Raw genomic sequence first — 13,533 nt, 5'->3', positions numbered from 1 at the left:
ACCGCGGGTCAGACGCCAGCTTCTGCAAAACAAGAGAGGCTCGTGGGGAATCACCGCCCGGGAGAGCAAGGAAACAGCGCTGTGCTCCTGACCCTTTAGACCTCTAATTCCTTTCAAAAACTCAGGGTCCATGAGGATGCACTCAGATGAGCACAGGAGTATCTCACCTCGTGTGCCCAACCCAGTGATGCTTCGCAGTTCCTCTCACAGGTGTCTGACAGCCTGTGTGATCGAATCACTCCTTCCCTTGCTTCCAAAACCACTCAGCTGTCTTCCCAGTCCACTGACCTCAGTCACCTCCCTTCTCCTCTACCCACTCTGAACGGTAGGTGCCGCCCCAGGTCCCTCCCCGGCGGCAGTGGAGAACCCGAGTCCATAACCTAGACCCTCTCTGAAGCTCTGCACTCACCACATTACTCTCCTTCTCACCTGGATGCCCTAAAGACCCTCCATACCTCAACATACCCCGACACCAAGTCCTCATCTCCCCTCGTAAAAGCCTTCCTTTCTACCCCTATGCCTATTAGAGCTGCTAGCACCATTCTACACCCACCCACCCACCTTCCCCCATGCCTGGGAGTCACCACTGACGCCAATCTCTCTTCTAAGTAGGTCTTGATTGCCCCCCCCCACCCCCACGCCTGCCCACTGTCCCTATTTTATTAGTAACATGTGCTACCATTTACTGAGCACCTAACTATGTGTCAGGTAATGAATGCATTAACCTTTGCTAGTTCTGGCCCTTCATTCTTCTGCTCTTTGGCTAATTCATACTCCTCTCTGAAAACTCAGATTATGCCTTCTCTTGTCCAGGCTTTCTCCTTTCTTGACACCTTCCTTCCATTTCAAGGGTCCTTCTTGAGCCCCCATAATATCCCATGGCTACCTCTTTCAGAACGCCACACCTGGACTGGGTTGTCACACATAGAGGTATCATGTCTGAGGTGTCTCCATGCTCCGCCCCTAGCCTGTTAACTCCAGGAGGCCACGGACCACATCTTACATGCTTCTCCTGCTAGAGCTGGTCCTTGCCTGTATATAGCAGCTTCAATGCTGGGACCGTCATTTCTAATGACTGAAAAATACATTTACTATAGTTTACCTGGAATTCCCCACTATGGGATATTGAAATTGCTCCCTCCCTTTGTTTTTGAATATATTTATAAATGTTGCTAAAACAGGCATCTTCATGGTGTGTTTTTTTTTGTTTTTTGTTTTCAGAGCCCAACCGAATCCTGAATGGGTGCAGCCGAGCCCCGAAGGACAGAGCCCGACCGAAGAGCCAAGCCTCACCCACTTTGTGGTTTTTATGTCTATATTTTCTGACTCTTTTTACAAAAGTAACATTTCAGAACACAGCTTATGGTCACATTTTGCTTTTCAATGTGATCAATACTATGCACTTCAATATAAGACTAGAAGCTATTTTTATTTATTTTTATTACTTTTACACTTGTGATGACACTGACATCCTATCTGCGTTGCTGTTTGAACAAACATTTTAACCTTTTACTATGCTTTGGAACAGGGGTCCTCAAACTTTTTAAACAGGGGGCCAGTTCACTGTCCCTCAGACCGTTGGAGGGCCGGACTATAGTTAAAAAAAAAGCTATGAACAAATTCCTATGCACACTGCACATATCTTATTTTCAAGTAAAACAAAACAAAACGGGAACAAATACAATATTTGTATTTGCATGTGGCCCGCGGGCCGTAGTTTGAGGACCCCTGCTTTAGAAGGTAAATGTCTATGTGGCCCGCAGGCCGTAGTTGAGGACCCCTGCTTTAGAAGGTAAATGTCCGATTTTTTATTTTACTATTGATTATTACATGAAAATATTCAGATGCACTCACAATTTTACATTTACCTAATCTGATCAATGCTTGTTTCTACAAACTTGGTTCCTTTCTGTTTCTTCTAGTTCATCTGTAGGCAGCCCCTTACCTGTCCTCAGCGCCTTACACTGAACCCTCAGTGCTTCGCTGAGCTCATCCTCAGGAAGCCAATGGAACTGGCATCTACTGAGTGCTTACAGCGGCTGGTCTCTGTGTATCGCATTGAAGGGTATTATCTGGTCATCCCTGGCTCACAGGTGAAGGGACTAGAGGCACCAGGCGTTAAGTGACTTAACGGGTCACCCACTGGACAGTGGGTGGGGCTGGGATGGCAACCTCGCTGTCCCATTCTGAAGCCTTTCTTGTTCTAAGCATATTTTCTTGCCTCCTGGGATAAACCTTTTTGGTTGTGATAGACTCTTCTTTCCATATGATGTAATTCTATTCACTGTTTTTAAATTATGACTTTAACAACTAGATTGTAAGAGCTATTGGGTTATAACCCCCGCCCCACTTTTGCTCACTGCTGTGTCACTGCAGGGATGCCGCTGACTCATTGTACCGTGTGCAGTGCGGAGTGCATGCGGCTCTCTGCTCACGCGCTGCCTGCTTGTAAGTTATGGCCACAGCACCAGGAACCAGTTGTTCTGCAAGGTTTGATGACATCTGTGTATACGTCCAGTATATGTATAGGGTCACAGACATGCGTTTTATGTATGATCCTAATTCCTGGCATCACCATTTCCTTTTGTCCACACTTCCTTATTCATCCACTCATTGTAAGTTTTATTTTATCTTGTTACATTTTATACACTTCAGTAAGCTATTATATATTCTTTCTGGAATAAGATGGGTCTAATATAAATAAACTAAATTTACAGTATTAAGAAAGTGACATTCTGAATCTGGGGGGATAAAGTAGCTGAGTTTTGTAAACAGGCTTAAAAAAACACTCTGCTATATTAAGATGGGCAAAATCATGGTCAAGTGCCAAGAAAAATAAATTCAAGATGAAAGGCTACACAGAGCAACCAGAACGTTATTTGCTATATTTGTATCTCCTTGGAAAACATGGGGATACCCCTCACCCCCGTGACTGTGATCCCCCCTCCGCCTCAGAACGGGCTGGCATGTTATGGTCCCCAGAATGGTGTTACCTTTAAAAATTCTTTGAAGTCCGTGTCCTCGTCGGTCTTCTGCTGTAAGAGAGTGGCTCCGTTGAGCTGGCAGCTGCAGAACCGGATGTAGGCCTGCATGTGGGACAGCTCGGCCGCCAGGATGTCCCCGATCATCTGCACCGGCATCTTCTCGCCCCCGGTCTTCTTCCGAACCCGCAGGGCCCTGCAACCAACACACTCTCTCACTTTCTGCTTCTGAGCGACTGTCCCGTGAGGACCTAACGTAGGGATAACCAGTGAGTTCCGGGAAAGCCTCTGGCACCCAGAGGGCACAGTCAGAAGGAGGAGGAGGCAGCTTGGCCAGAAAACCCTGCTGGCTAAGCCACCCCGGGTGAAATGTTAGTAAAGAAGAATAAGTACACGGGGTCAGTACACATGGGCGTTTCTTCTGACTCATTTCTATGCCTTTGGAAATGCTGTGGTTTCACCTTAGTTTCTTAGCAAAGTTTCTTTTGACAAATTCCAACTTGTTCTCACGCTCTAGGGCAGTGGTTCTCAACCTTCTGGCCCTTTAAATACAGTTCCTCATGTTGTGACCCAACCATAAAATTATTTTCGTTGCTACTTCATCACTGTCATGTTGCTACTGTTATGAATCGTCATGTAAATATCTGATATGCAGGATGGTCTTAGGCGACCCCTGTGAAAGGGTCGTTCGACCGCCAAAGGGGTCGCGACCCACAGGTTGAGAACCGCTGCTCTAGGGAAAAAGGGAGCAAGAGCCCAGAGGGCCAGGTGTGGAGGGGGAGGGAGCCTCTGCCCAGGACAGCTGCTGGGCCCCAGGAGGGAGGAGGCAGCCAGAGCTGGGACCTCTGACCCTCCTCCCCGGAGTCTGTCCGCACGGGCACAGGGATGGAAAACCACCCCAAGGAGTGGAATTCCACACGGGCCGAGGGGCTGCCCGATTGGCCAATTATGTGTGGGCCAGGAGCTGCCACTTCTGGCTCCACCCAATACAGAGTCAAGTATATGTTGATACAGTGTGTTTAATGCTTTAATGTCTTGGTCTAGTCAAAGTCTTTTCTTTGTTATATTTCTTTACTTTAATAATGAGGTATGTTATAGTTACAGGGCATTTCATACCATAATAATAAAATGAAAAGCCCGAGAGAGCAGAGAACAGTGGAAGGTCCTTCGCTAAGGGGCCCTGCGGGGAGTTCCGTGTGCAAGTCTGGGGCCTGGGGGCGAGTGGGGGTCGTGGCCACGAGGGGTGAGGCTCTGCACTCACTTCAGCAGCTTCGTGTTGGACATGATGAGCTCCTTCCAGTTAACGAAGATCGAGGTCATTTCTCCTTCGGTGAGAGAGCCTGACTCTGCCATCCGTTTCTGAAAAACCTAAGTTTTAAACACGAAAGAAAAAAGTTAGCTGAAGTGTGAATTTACAACCTATGAGGTCTAAATCAAACAATACCTTCAGACACTGAAGCTAATCAGATCATGGTCTTCCTAAGTAAACGTATTTATGATGGTTAACCTTTATGACTTCCCTACTGACTGCCATTTGGGCTCCTATGGGGGTGGATCCTAAGGGCTGAATCCGGTCACCTCCTCAGGAGGAGGGGCTCTCACTCTGTCCTGGCCGCTGCGGAGGGGAAAGGAACGCCTGCACACAGCACCTGCGCCGACAGCCTGCAGAGCTGGTGCAGGAGGACTGCTGTCAGGCCGAGCCCCTCAGTGTTCCCTGAGCAGTTTGTCCAAGTTCAGCAAAATAAACAGCGAAGACTTATGCCACCCCCAAGACTGACAACCACGCAAACAGGGAGGAGAAGGCAGGCCTTGCTGCGGGGCAGGCTCAGGAGGCTGCAGCTTCTGCTCCGTGCTGTTACCAGGAGGGCCATGGCCAGGCAGACGATGCACCTGCTGAGCCTGTGCGTGTGTGTTGGGGGAGGAGGGGTCCACTGGTCTCCTTAGGTGGTTTATTGAACTAAAAGCCATGGAAACAAAACTATAAAGTCTCACTCTATTTACTCAAACACGCATCATCTTGAAGAACTACTCTAACAGCCGTTGTCAGCATAGGGGCCGCTGCTGACCTCAACGGGCACAAACACACACAGTGAATAGATGGCAATTGGGAGATATTTTACAATATGGCCCTCGCTGGTTTTCCAACCGGATACAAATGTGAGGGGAACACTCCCACTGCTTAATAATTCCTCCGGGAATATCAGGGCTCACGACAATGTCAGGTGTCAAAACAGCGGTGTAAATAAAGTTAGTGCCCTCCCACCTACTCGGTGCCCTGTCCTTCCCAGATGGGCCTCTACCACCTCCAACCGAGGCGCCTGAGTGCCTCTCCCTTCTCTCTCTCTCTCTCTCTCTCTCTCTCTCTCTCTCTCTTTCTCTCTCCCCACTCTGAATTACCTAATCTGGGAAAAAGTTGGCCTCAGATCCGAGCCCTCTCCAATGGGCAGGGAAAGCATTTGAGAGGGCGAGACCTCCCGTCACTGCTTGTGAACTCACAGGCCCCCACCCCTCCGCTCCCAGAGCCGGCCAGCCGGGCCCTCACCTCCACGACCAGCTGCAGGTCGTCCACGTACCGCTCCTCAGTCTGAATCAGCTCGTGGATGTAGCCCTGCCTCTTCCTCTCCATCGGCTGCATGGTGTCCAGGGTTTGGAGATCGGCACACCCTGTGGAAACACAGGGCAGCGTTTGAGAATAGTACTTTAGTCTTCTCTGCAGAAAACCGAAATCCGCCAGCAGCTGCGCCGGGTTTCCAAATGCTGCCTCGCAGGAACTACACAGCTTTCCAAACAGCCCGGGCCTTTCGCGGGCAGCGCACACCGGCGGACAATGACCACTCGGGGCTCCCACGCAGCGAATCAGCAACACCTATAACACGTCAATTTCCTTTCCAAAGAGGAAATGACAGGATGAAGGATTTAAACAAAAATCTCAGAGAGATCAGCAGTGGGCTGAGCTTGTGAAGACGCTATGCCAGTCTCACCGTCTCAAGACATTTTCAAAGATATTGAAATGGTTAAATGACTCACATGCTTCAGACCAGTGTTTGTCAAGCCACAGGTCATGAGCTCCCCACCGGTCATGATTTCCGGCTAGTTTTGTAAATAGAAGCTGTCACGTGCAAGCACTGTTCTCTGAAAAATGTTAGGTAGGTACATATGTGGGGATGTAAAATGTATTTCCTACTGTGAGCTGCGGCTTAAAACATGTTTGAGAAACATTTCTGTAGCTTTCTCAAAGTCAAGTGCTACGTCAGGAAACCTACAGCTCCCAGCAGCCACCGGTTCCCAACAAGACCACTTAACCCACGAGGACTGGTGGTCTGGGATTCACACGAGCTGCCTCACGTCAGGGTGAGAGGTGGATCGATTTACAGGCACATGGGAGCTGAACGAAATGTCAGACTGGGAAGTGACATAATCCAGAACCAGTCGGTAAGCAGCTGGTGCACAGCGACAGGGGAAACAGCTCAGGTCTCAGACAGAAAGAAAAGGCAGGTTGTTGCCAACAGTTACAGCACTAAGCAGCAAGAGGTGCAGGTCTAAAAGCTGGAGAGACAAAGTGAAGGAGGCGTGGGTGACCTCTGAAGGAGAGGCAATCAGGGAGGGCGGCGGGAGGAAGGGGCAGCCTCGGGCAGTGCCCAGGTGGACAGGGGCAGCGTCCGGACAGACGCAGCCTTACCGCATAGGGAGGTGGTTGGCCAGCACTGGGAATGAACAGACAAAGCCACAGAGGCAGAAAATGCCAGGATCAGACTGGGCTTTTAAAGGGGCTTTCTTGCCCTAGCCGGTTTGGCTCAGTGAATAGAGCGTCGGCCTCCAGTCAAGGGCATCTGCCTGGGATGCAGGCTCCGTCCCCAGTAGGGGGCATGCAGGAGGCAGCTGTTCAATGATTCTCTGTCATCATTGATGTTTCTATCTCTCTATTCCTCTCTGAAATAATAATAATATATATATATATATATTTAAAAAAATAAAAAATAAAGGGGCTTTCTTTTTCTGGTGGCCTGTGAATATTTATATACTTTGTATAGATTGGGGCTTACTGGTAGTTATAATGAAGGCAGCTGTTCTATTTTCTGCACATGTTGCCAACAGCTTTAAAAAAAAAGTACTCTCACAGTAAAATGAAAATTGAATAAGGCCGGCTTGGTGCTACCAAGAAGAAAACAGTGCCTCTGTCATGTTCAAAATCATCAAGCTTCTCCTAGGGTCGTATAGCACACGCCCCTGACCAGAATCGAACCTGGGACCCTTGAGTCCACAGGCCGACGCTCTATCCACTAAGCCAAACCGGCCAGGGCCCTAGGGTCATATTTTATTCTGTTCCACCAGGGAGAACCGCAGGAACAACTGAGGTTCTGGACCAGCAGGGCAGGCACATGCCTGTCAGACCGGGTTGTCAGTCACAAGGAGACGGCGTGCACTGACACGGGACGGAGCGCTTCTGACCCCGATGGGGGTTGCCAGCCAATTCTGATGGAAGCCAGCAGAGCAGTCTAAGCCAGCAGAACAGTCTAAGGCGACCTCCTCTCTTACACTAGAATTTCACAAGTTTCAGTCATGCGCATTCCGCCACACCCATGTTCCAGCTCCACTATTAGTTATTCATTCACCCATTTCCTCTAAATCAGCGGTTCTCAACCTGTGGGCTGTGACCCCTTTGGGGGTCGAACGACCCTTTCCCAGGGGTCGCCTAAGACCATCAGAAAACACATACATATTGTTTTGTGATTAATCACTATGCTTTAATTATGTTCATTTTGTAACAATGAAAATACATCCTGCATATCAGATATTTACATTATGATTCATAACAGTAGCAAAATGACAGTTATGAAGTAGCAACGAAAATAATTTTTTGGTTGGGGTCACCACAACATGAGGAACTGAATTAAAGGGTCGCTGCATTAGGACTAAGGTTGAGAACCACTGCTCTAAATGTACCATTAGGAAGGTTGAGAACCACTGCTCTAAATGTACTCATGTTGAGTTAAACGTCTAGGGAGCCATGGATTGGATGCACTGGTTATGTTTCCTCTGATAATAATGACCTTTACAGTGAGTCCTCTCGGGTGCTGTTCTGCATGTCATTGCTTGTGTGCCACCTGGACACGTGTGCCAAGCTTTGGGGAACGATGACATTAAAACCCACCAGCATCGGCCTTTCTCTCTGTTCTGCACCTCAGAATAATGGGGAACGTCTCAGATATTTTACCCTTTCTAAGGCTGGGACATATGTGACATTAACTTTATCAGGGTGACTGCGGGGGCAATCTTGTACCCCACCCCTAGCTGGCCCTTTTGCATGTCATTCTCTGTTCCAGTTTCCATCCGGACCCCGCCCTTCACTTTCAGATGTTCTTCCGGCAGATGATAGGGAAGATGCCCTTTCCCTCCGTGCTCATGCGCCCCTGCATTTCCCTCCTGTGTCTAGGGATGAGACTGTGTCATTTCCTCCCTCCAGCCAGCATCCTGAACCGGCCCTCTCCTGCAGGACCCTTCCCCATGCTCACAATTCCAGGGTCAGTATCCACGGGTTCCTTCTTAGCCCAGACGCGCGGTTCAGTGTCCCTCCTACCCCACTGTTTAAAACAAGCACCCTTCCTCCAACCCCGCTCCCTCCTCAAGCACCCTCTCTCTGGTCTCACAGCCGAACAGCCAATCCCCCCAACTCTCCCTGTCACTTTACCAATTTCTAGTACTTTGGCTTCTGTCCCCCTGCTCCATGGACACTGCTCTGGTGAAGGTAACAATGACCATGCCATTACCAAATCCAGTGACCTCCTCCACCTGCCCACAACACTGACCCCAGGAGGAGTCCCGCCCCCAGCCTTTGTGACTCTCATCACCACGGTGCTTGGTGCTTCATTCTGTGCCTTTGCCTCTGCTGCCTCCAGGCTCCCCGCTCTCCCGGGAGTCCAATGAACTCGGACAATGCTGCAGCCTGGGGATTCCCCTGGGAGGGCCCTGCCCTCGGGAACATGTCGTGTGATGAACCCAGAGGGTTCCCTCATTTTGGAGGAGAGGGGAAGTGCCTTTTGAGAACGGAGGAGTCAGGGTTTGTGGGCAGAATACACCTTCGCCATCCTCTGTCCCTGCACCGTCCAATGTGGCAGCCGTAGCAACATGGGACTACGGAGCACTGGAACTGTGGCCGCCCAGACAGAGAAATGCTGCCCATGTACAATGCCCCGTACAAAGGCCAAGTGCAAAGACCTCGTACAGAAAACCCAGGGTGTAAAGTAGCTGATCACATGCTAAACTGTTCCTGTGGGATGGACAGTACAGATTGGTAGTTACAAGACAGTCACAGGATGTAAACTGCAGCAGAGGAAATACAGTCGGTACAATGGTAATAACCGTGTATGGTGCCAGGCGGGTCCTGGAAATATCAGGGGGCACACACTGTACAGCACACAACTGTCTAAACACTATGCTGTACACCTGAAACCAATACAAACTACTACTGACTGTAAGCTGTAATTGAAAAAAATTAAATGCAAAAAAATATTAAAAAATAGAAATGCTAACATTTTGGATAATACTGGGTTAAGAAAAAATTATTAATTTCATTAATGTTTCTTTTTACTTTTTTTAGTGTGGCTGCTGGAAATTTTAAAATTACATTTGGGGCTGCATTTGTGACTGACATTATATTTTTATTGAACAGCTCAAGCCAGCTGCAACATTCCTCATTATTTTGTTATGTTCAGACCAAACAGAATGCTCGGTGGCTGGATATTTGCAGGAGGAAGCCCTCGCTTGGTGGCAGGGGTGCCGGAGTCTCCACCGTGCAGCCACCACCACCTTTTAGCCACCCTGGCCTGAGCCCCGACCTCATGATGTGCTTTACACACAGTCTCTGCACAGAGCCATCTCACCCACCTGTCACGGTGCGGCTCACGTGATCCTGCCTTGGGGAAACCTTATTCATCCAGTCTCTCTTACCCCAGACTGCCTCTCCTTTGTGTTTCGATGGAATTGGTGTGTGTCTGTATTTTAACACTTCACAAGATGTAGCCTGTATTGTAGCAAATCTGTATACTGTCGGTATGCCTGTCTTTCCCAATGCAGTTAGGGACTGTGCCTAACACCGTTCCTTTATTTCAAACTTAGCAGAGGTCAGGAAATATTTACCCCAGATCCACTTCTCACCTTTCCCCTGCTCTGCTCCTGCACAAAGGCCAACCCCCAGGCTGCTTTTGTAAGCTCTACTTTAGTTGGTGTCTGCCTGTGTTTGCCCAATGAGAGAAGACTCCGGCAGGAGACTGAAGACTACAGGGCAGACTAGGGAAAAAAAAAATCTCTTGCCAGATTATAAGAAAGCTTTTAGTCTCTGCTTGGTAAAGAATACAAATGCGGGGCTTGCATCTCACACAAGTTTGAAGTTGAAGAAGTCCTTCACTGATGAATCAACACATGTGGACCTGGAGAAGGAATATATCTCCCAAGGACAGCTCGTGGTCAACTGCACACAAATTCCTAACGAGGGTCTAGCAGCCACTGCTGGTAGAGGCCACTCACCACACTGCATTTCAGGGAAAAGCTATGGGCTGAACGCTTGGCCTCCCGCACTGTGCTCTTGCTGTCTGCGCCAACTGTTATAAAGGACTTCCCAGTATCCTCTCTTGACCAGTGGGCTCTGAGATCTGCCCATCCAATGGGAACTGTGTGGCAATACCCTCATTTGCATCTACACTGACCAATCAGAATGCATGATTCCAACCAATCAGAACCATGCTTTTTGGAACTACCAGAATTGTGGTATTTTGATTCCTCATTTGCATCAAAATGGACCAATCAGGAAACAAGGTGGGAACTTTCTCTCTAAAAAGCACCTGTTCCCTTCATCTTGGGGAAGTGCACTTTCAATTTCCCTGGAGGTTGCATTCCTCTAGTTTGCAAACTGTTCATTCGAATAAAGTTTCTTCTCTTTCCACACTTCAGATTGGGAACTTTGTTAACACAAAAATTGGTGATACGCTTAGGTGCTTGGCTAAAGAAAACATACAACTGCTCTCACAGCCTTGGTCACGCAGGATTTACACAGAAAAACCGTCTCACTAAAGGTGAGTTAAAATTAAAAATTACAAAAAACAACAAATGATCCACCATAAATAAAAAAATGAGGATCAGAACCCCAAGAACATAAGATATAGAACAAAATATAGAATAAAAAATGTAAAATATGTATGTTTAAAATAACCCAAGACATATGCGAAGGGCCTGGAAACCCTAAGCAGATTCAATAAAAGGAACAGGCAGATTTGAAAAAGAAATGAATGAATATGGCAAACATTATCATGGAAATAATAAACTAATAGATCCAACACATCTGAAGAATGAGTAAATCTGAAAACAGAGCTGAAGAAATTACTCAGACAAAAGGATAGAAAACAAAACAGATTAAAATACAGAAAACATAAAACAGAGGACATCCCTGGCTGGTGTGGCTCAGTTGATTGGAGTGTCGTCCCACACACCAAAAGGTGGCAAATTCAATCCCAGGTCAGGACACATGCAGAAGGCAATTGATTGATGTTTATCTCTCACATCGATGTTTCTCTCCCTTTCTATCTTTAAGATTACACACACGCACGCGCGCGCGCACACACACACACACACAGGACAGAATAACAAGGCCCAACAAAATCTAATAGGAATCTAGAATGGGAGGATAGAAAGAATGGGAAGAGGTCATACTGAATTACAATGGTTGAGAACGTTCTAGAACTGATGAAAGGTATAACTCCACAGATTTAAGAGGAACAATGACTCCTGATTTTGGTGGTGGGGATCCTTAGACTGCAAAACACTGAGGAACAAAAAATTAAAACAGAAAGCAAAAGCAAAATAACTACACAGGAACAACAATCAGAATGGTTGCTCATTTCTTGAGCCAACAATAGGGGATGTTGAGAAAGAAAACCTGTCAAATTAGAATCCTAATTAGACTATCATGGATGAGAGAGGAATAAAGACATTTCCAGGTGAAGTCTGAGAGCATTTACCACTTATAGCTGTGACTAAAGGAACTATTACAAATTGCATTTTGGGAAGAAGGAAACTGAATAAGAAGGAAAAAAAAGAAATATAAGGAATGGTTTTTAAAAAAAGGAAAAGGAATGGTGAACAGTAAAAGTAGCAAATATATGAAAAATCAAAACAATTATTGACAGTATAAAATAATAATAATGACTAGGTTGGTATAAATTCAAGGTGAATTTTGAAAAAAAAGCAAAGAATATGCATGATAAACAAAATATACAATAAGGTAATATAAATAAAAGTAGTAAATATTTCTGTAAAATAAATAGTTTAAATCTGCTAGTTGAAAGAGGTTCTAGATCAGCGGTTCTCAACCTGTGGGTTGCGCCCCCTTTGGGGGTCTAACGACCCTTTCACAGGGGTCGCCTAAGACCATCGGAAAACACATATATAATTACATATTGTTTTTGTGATTAATCACTATGCTTTAATTATGTCCAATTTGTAACAATGAAGTTGGGGGTCACCACAACATGAGGAACTGTATTAAAGGGTCGCGGCATTAGGAAGGTTGAGAACCACTGTTCTAGATCAAGCATGGCAAACTCGCGGCCTGCAGGCCACATGCGGCCCACAATGAATATTTTTGCAGTCCAGCCAATATAACGGTATGTAAGAAACATTTTAATAAAAATTTCGTAACTTAATTTTTATAATACTGTTATACATAATTATTAATAACAAACTACACGTTTGCTAATGACTGATTACTATAATCGTGTTGCCTTCATTTCCCTTACACGCCTTATGCTCAGGCGTATCATTTCTCTCCACTAATACTAGCAGCGAATATTTTAACAGCCGATTGCCATGTCATTAGCCTTGTACTGACTTGTTTGGTGTGTGCAACAGGAAATATTTTGCTTTTAGAGAACAGTAAAAATAGCTTTATTTGCATTACACTGATTAAAGTGTGCAGTTATTCAGTGTCTGGTAAGTTAATGTTCAAGAAAAAATATTAATTTCTATTCAAATGATCTATTATTTTATGTTAACGATGACTCATTTATTTCAGCCCTTTGCATTCAGCATGTCTCTATCGAAATAAACCTATGTTTCTATGAAAATTGAAGCCTTTGGTTTTTTTCTGGCCCACATAAACTTACACCTTGTTTATTTGGCCCATGTGAGCCTGTGAGTTTGACATGCTTGTTCTAGATTGAACAGAAACCTTCAGCCAGATGCTGTTTACAAAGACACCTAATGCATAAAGTTACAGAAATGTGAGCAGGGCTGGGAAAAGCGACACATACAAAATATAAAGGAGCGGCAGGGGAGGCTTCATTAACAAAAGTCACAACAGGTTTCATGGGTCTGTGTAAGATGGTGTCAGGACCCACCCTCCCCAGCGTTCCCTTTCCCTAGCCTGCTTTATTTTTCTAAGACCCTACATACTTACTCATTTTGTTTTCTTTTTTTCTTTACTCCATGGTCTATTTTACAAGTTCCGATTTCTACATGTGTTACTCTTTTTTCCTCTTCTAATACCCCTTATCCAATGTGA

At 46.3% G+C, this 13,533-nt stretch overlaps 1 protein-coding gene across 1 annotated transcript in view; it reads right to left on the bottom strand.

The window, feature by feature from the left end:
- The window catches only part of ITSN2 (intersectin 2), an 83,540-nt gene that overhangs the window by 7,928 nt on the left and 62,079 nt on the right, over positions 1 to 13,533 (bottom strand). Inside the window, exons 29-32 of the mRNA XM_006767595.2 lie at positions 5,524 to 5,645; positions 4,243 to 4,349; positions 2,994 to 3,177; positions 3 to 22 (exon numbers count right to left, since the gene is read on the bottom strand). Coding sequence (XP_006767658.1) covers positions 3 to 22; positions 2,994 to 3,177; positions 4,243 to 4,349; positions 5,524 to 5,645 — 433 coding nt within the window. The remainder of the gene's footprint in view (positions 1 to 2; positions 23 to 2,993; positions 3,178 to 4,242; positions 4,350 to 5,523; positions 5,646 to 13,533) is intronic.

This window comes from Myotis davidii, unplaced genomic scaffold (assembly GCF_000327345.1).
Source record: "Myotis davidii unplaced genomic scaffold, ASM32734v1 scaffold238, whole genome shotgun sequence".
NCBI classification, from domain to species: Eukaryota; Metazoa; Chordata; class Mammalia; order Chiroptera; family Vespertilionidae; genus Myotis; species Myotis davidii.
The sequence above is the reverse complement of the archived record's forward strand: the minus strand, read 5'-3'. Positions and strand labels throughout refer to the sequence as shown.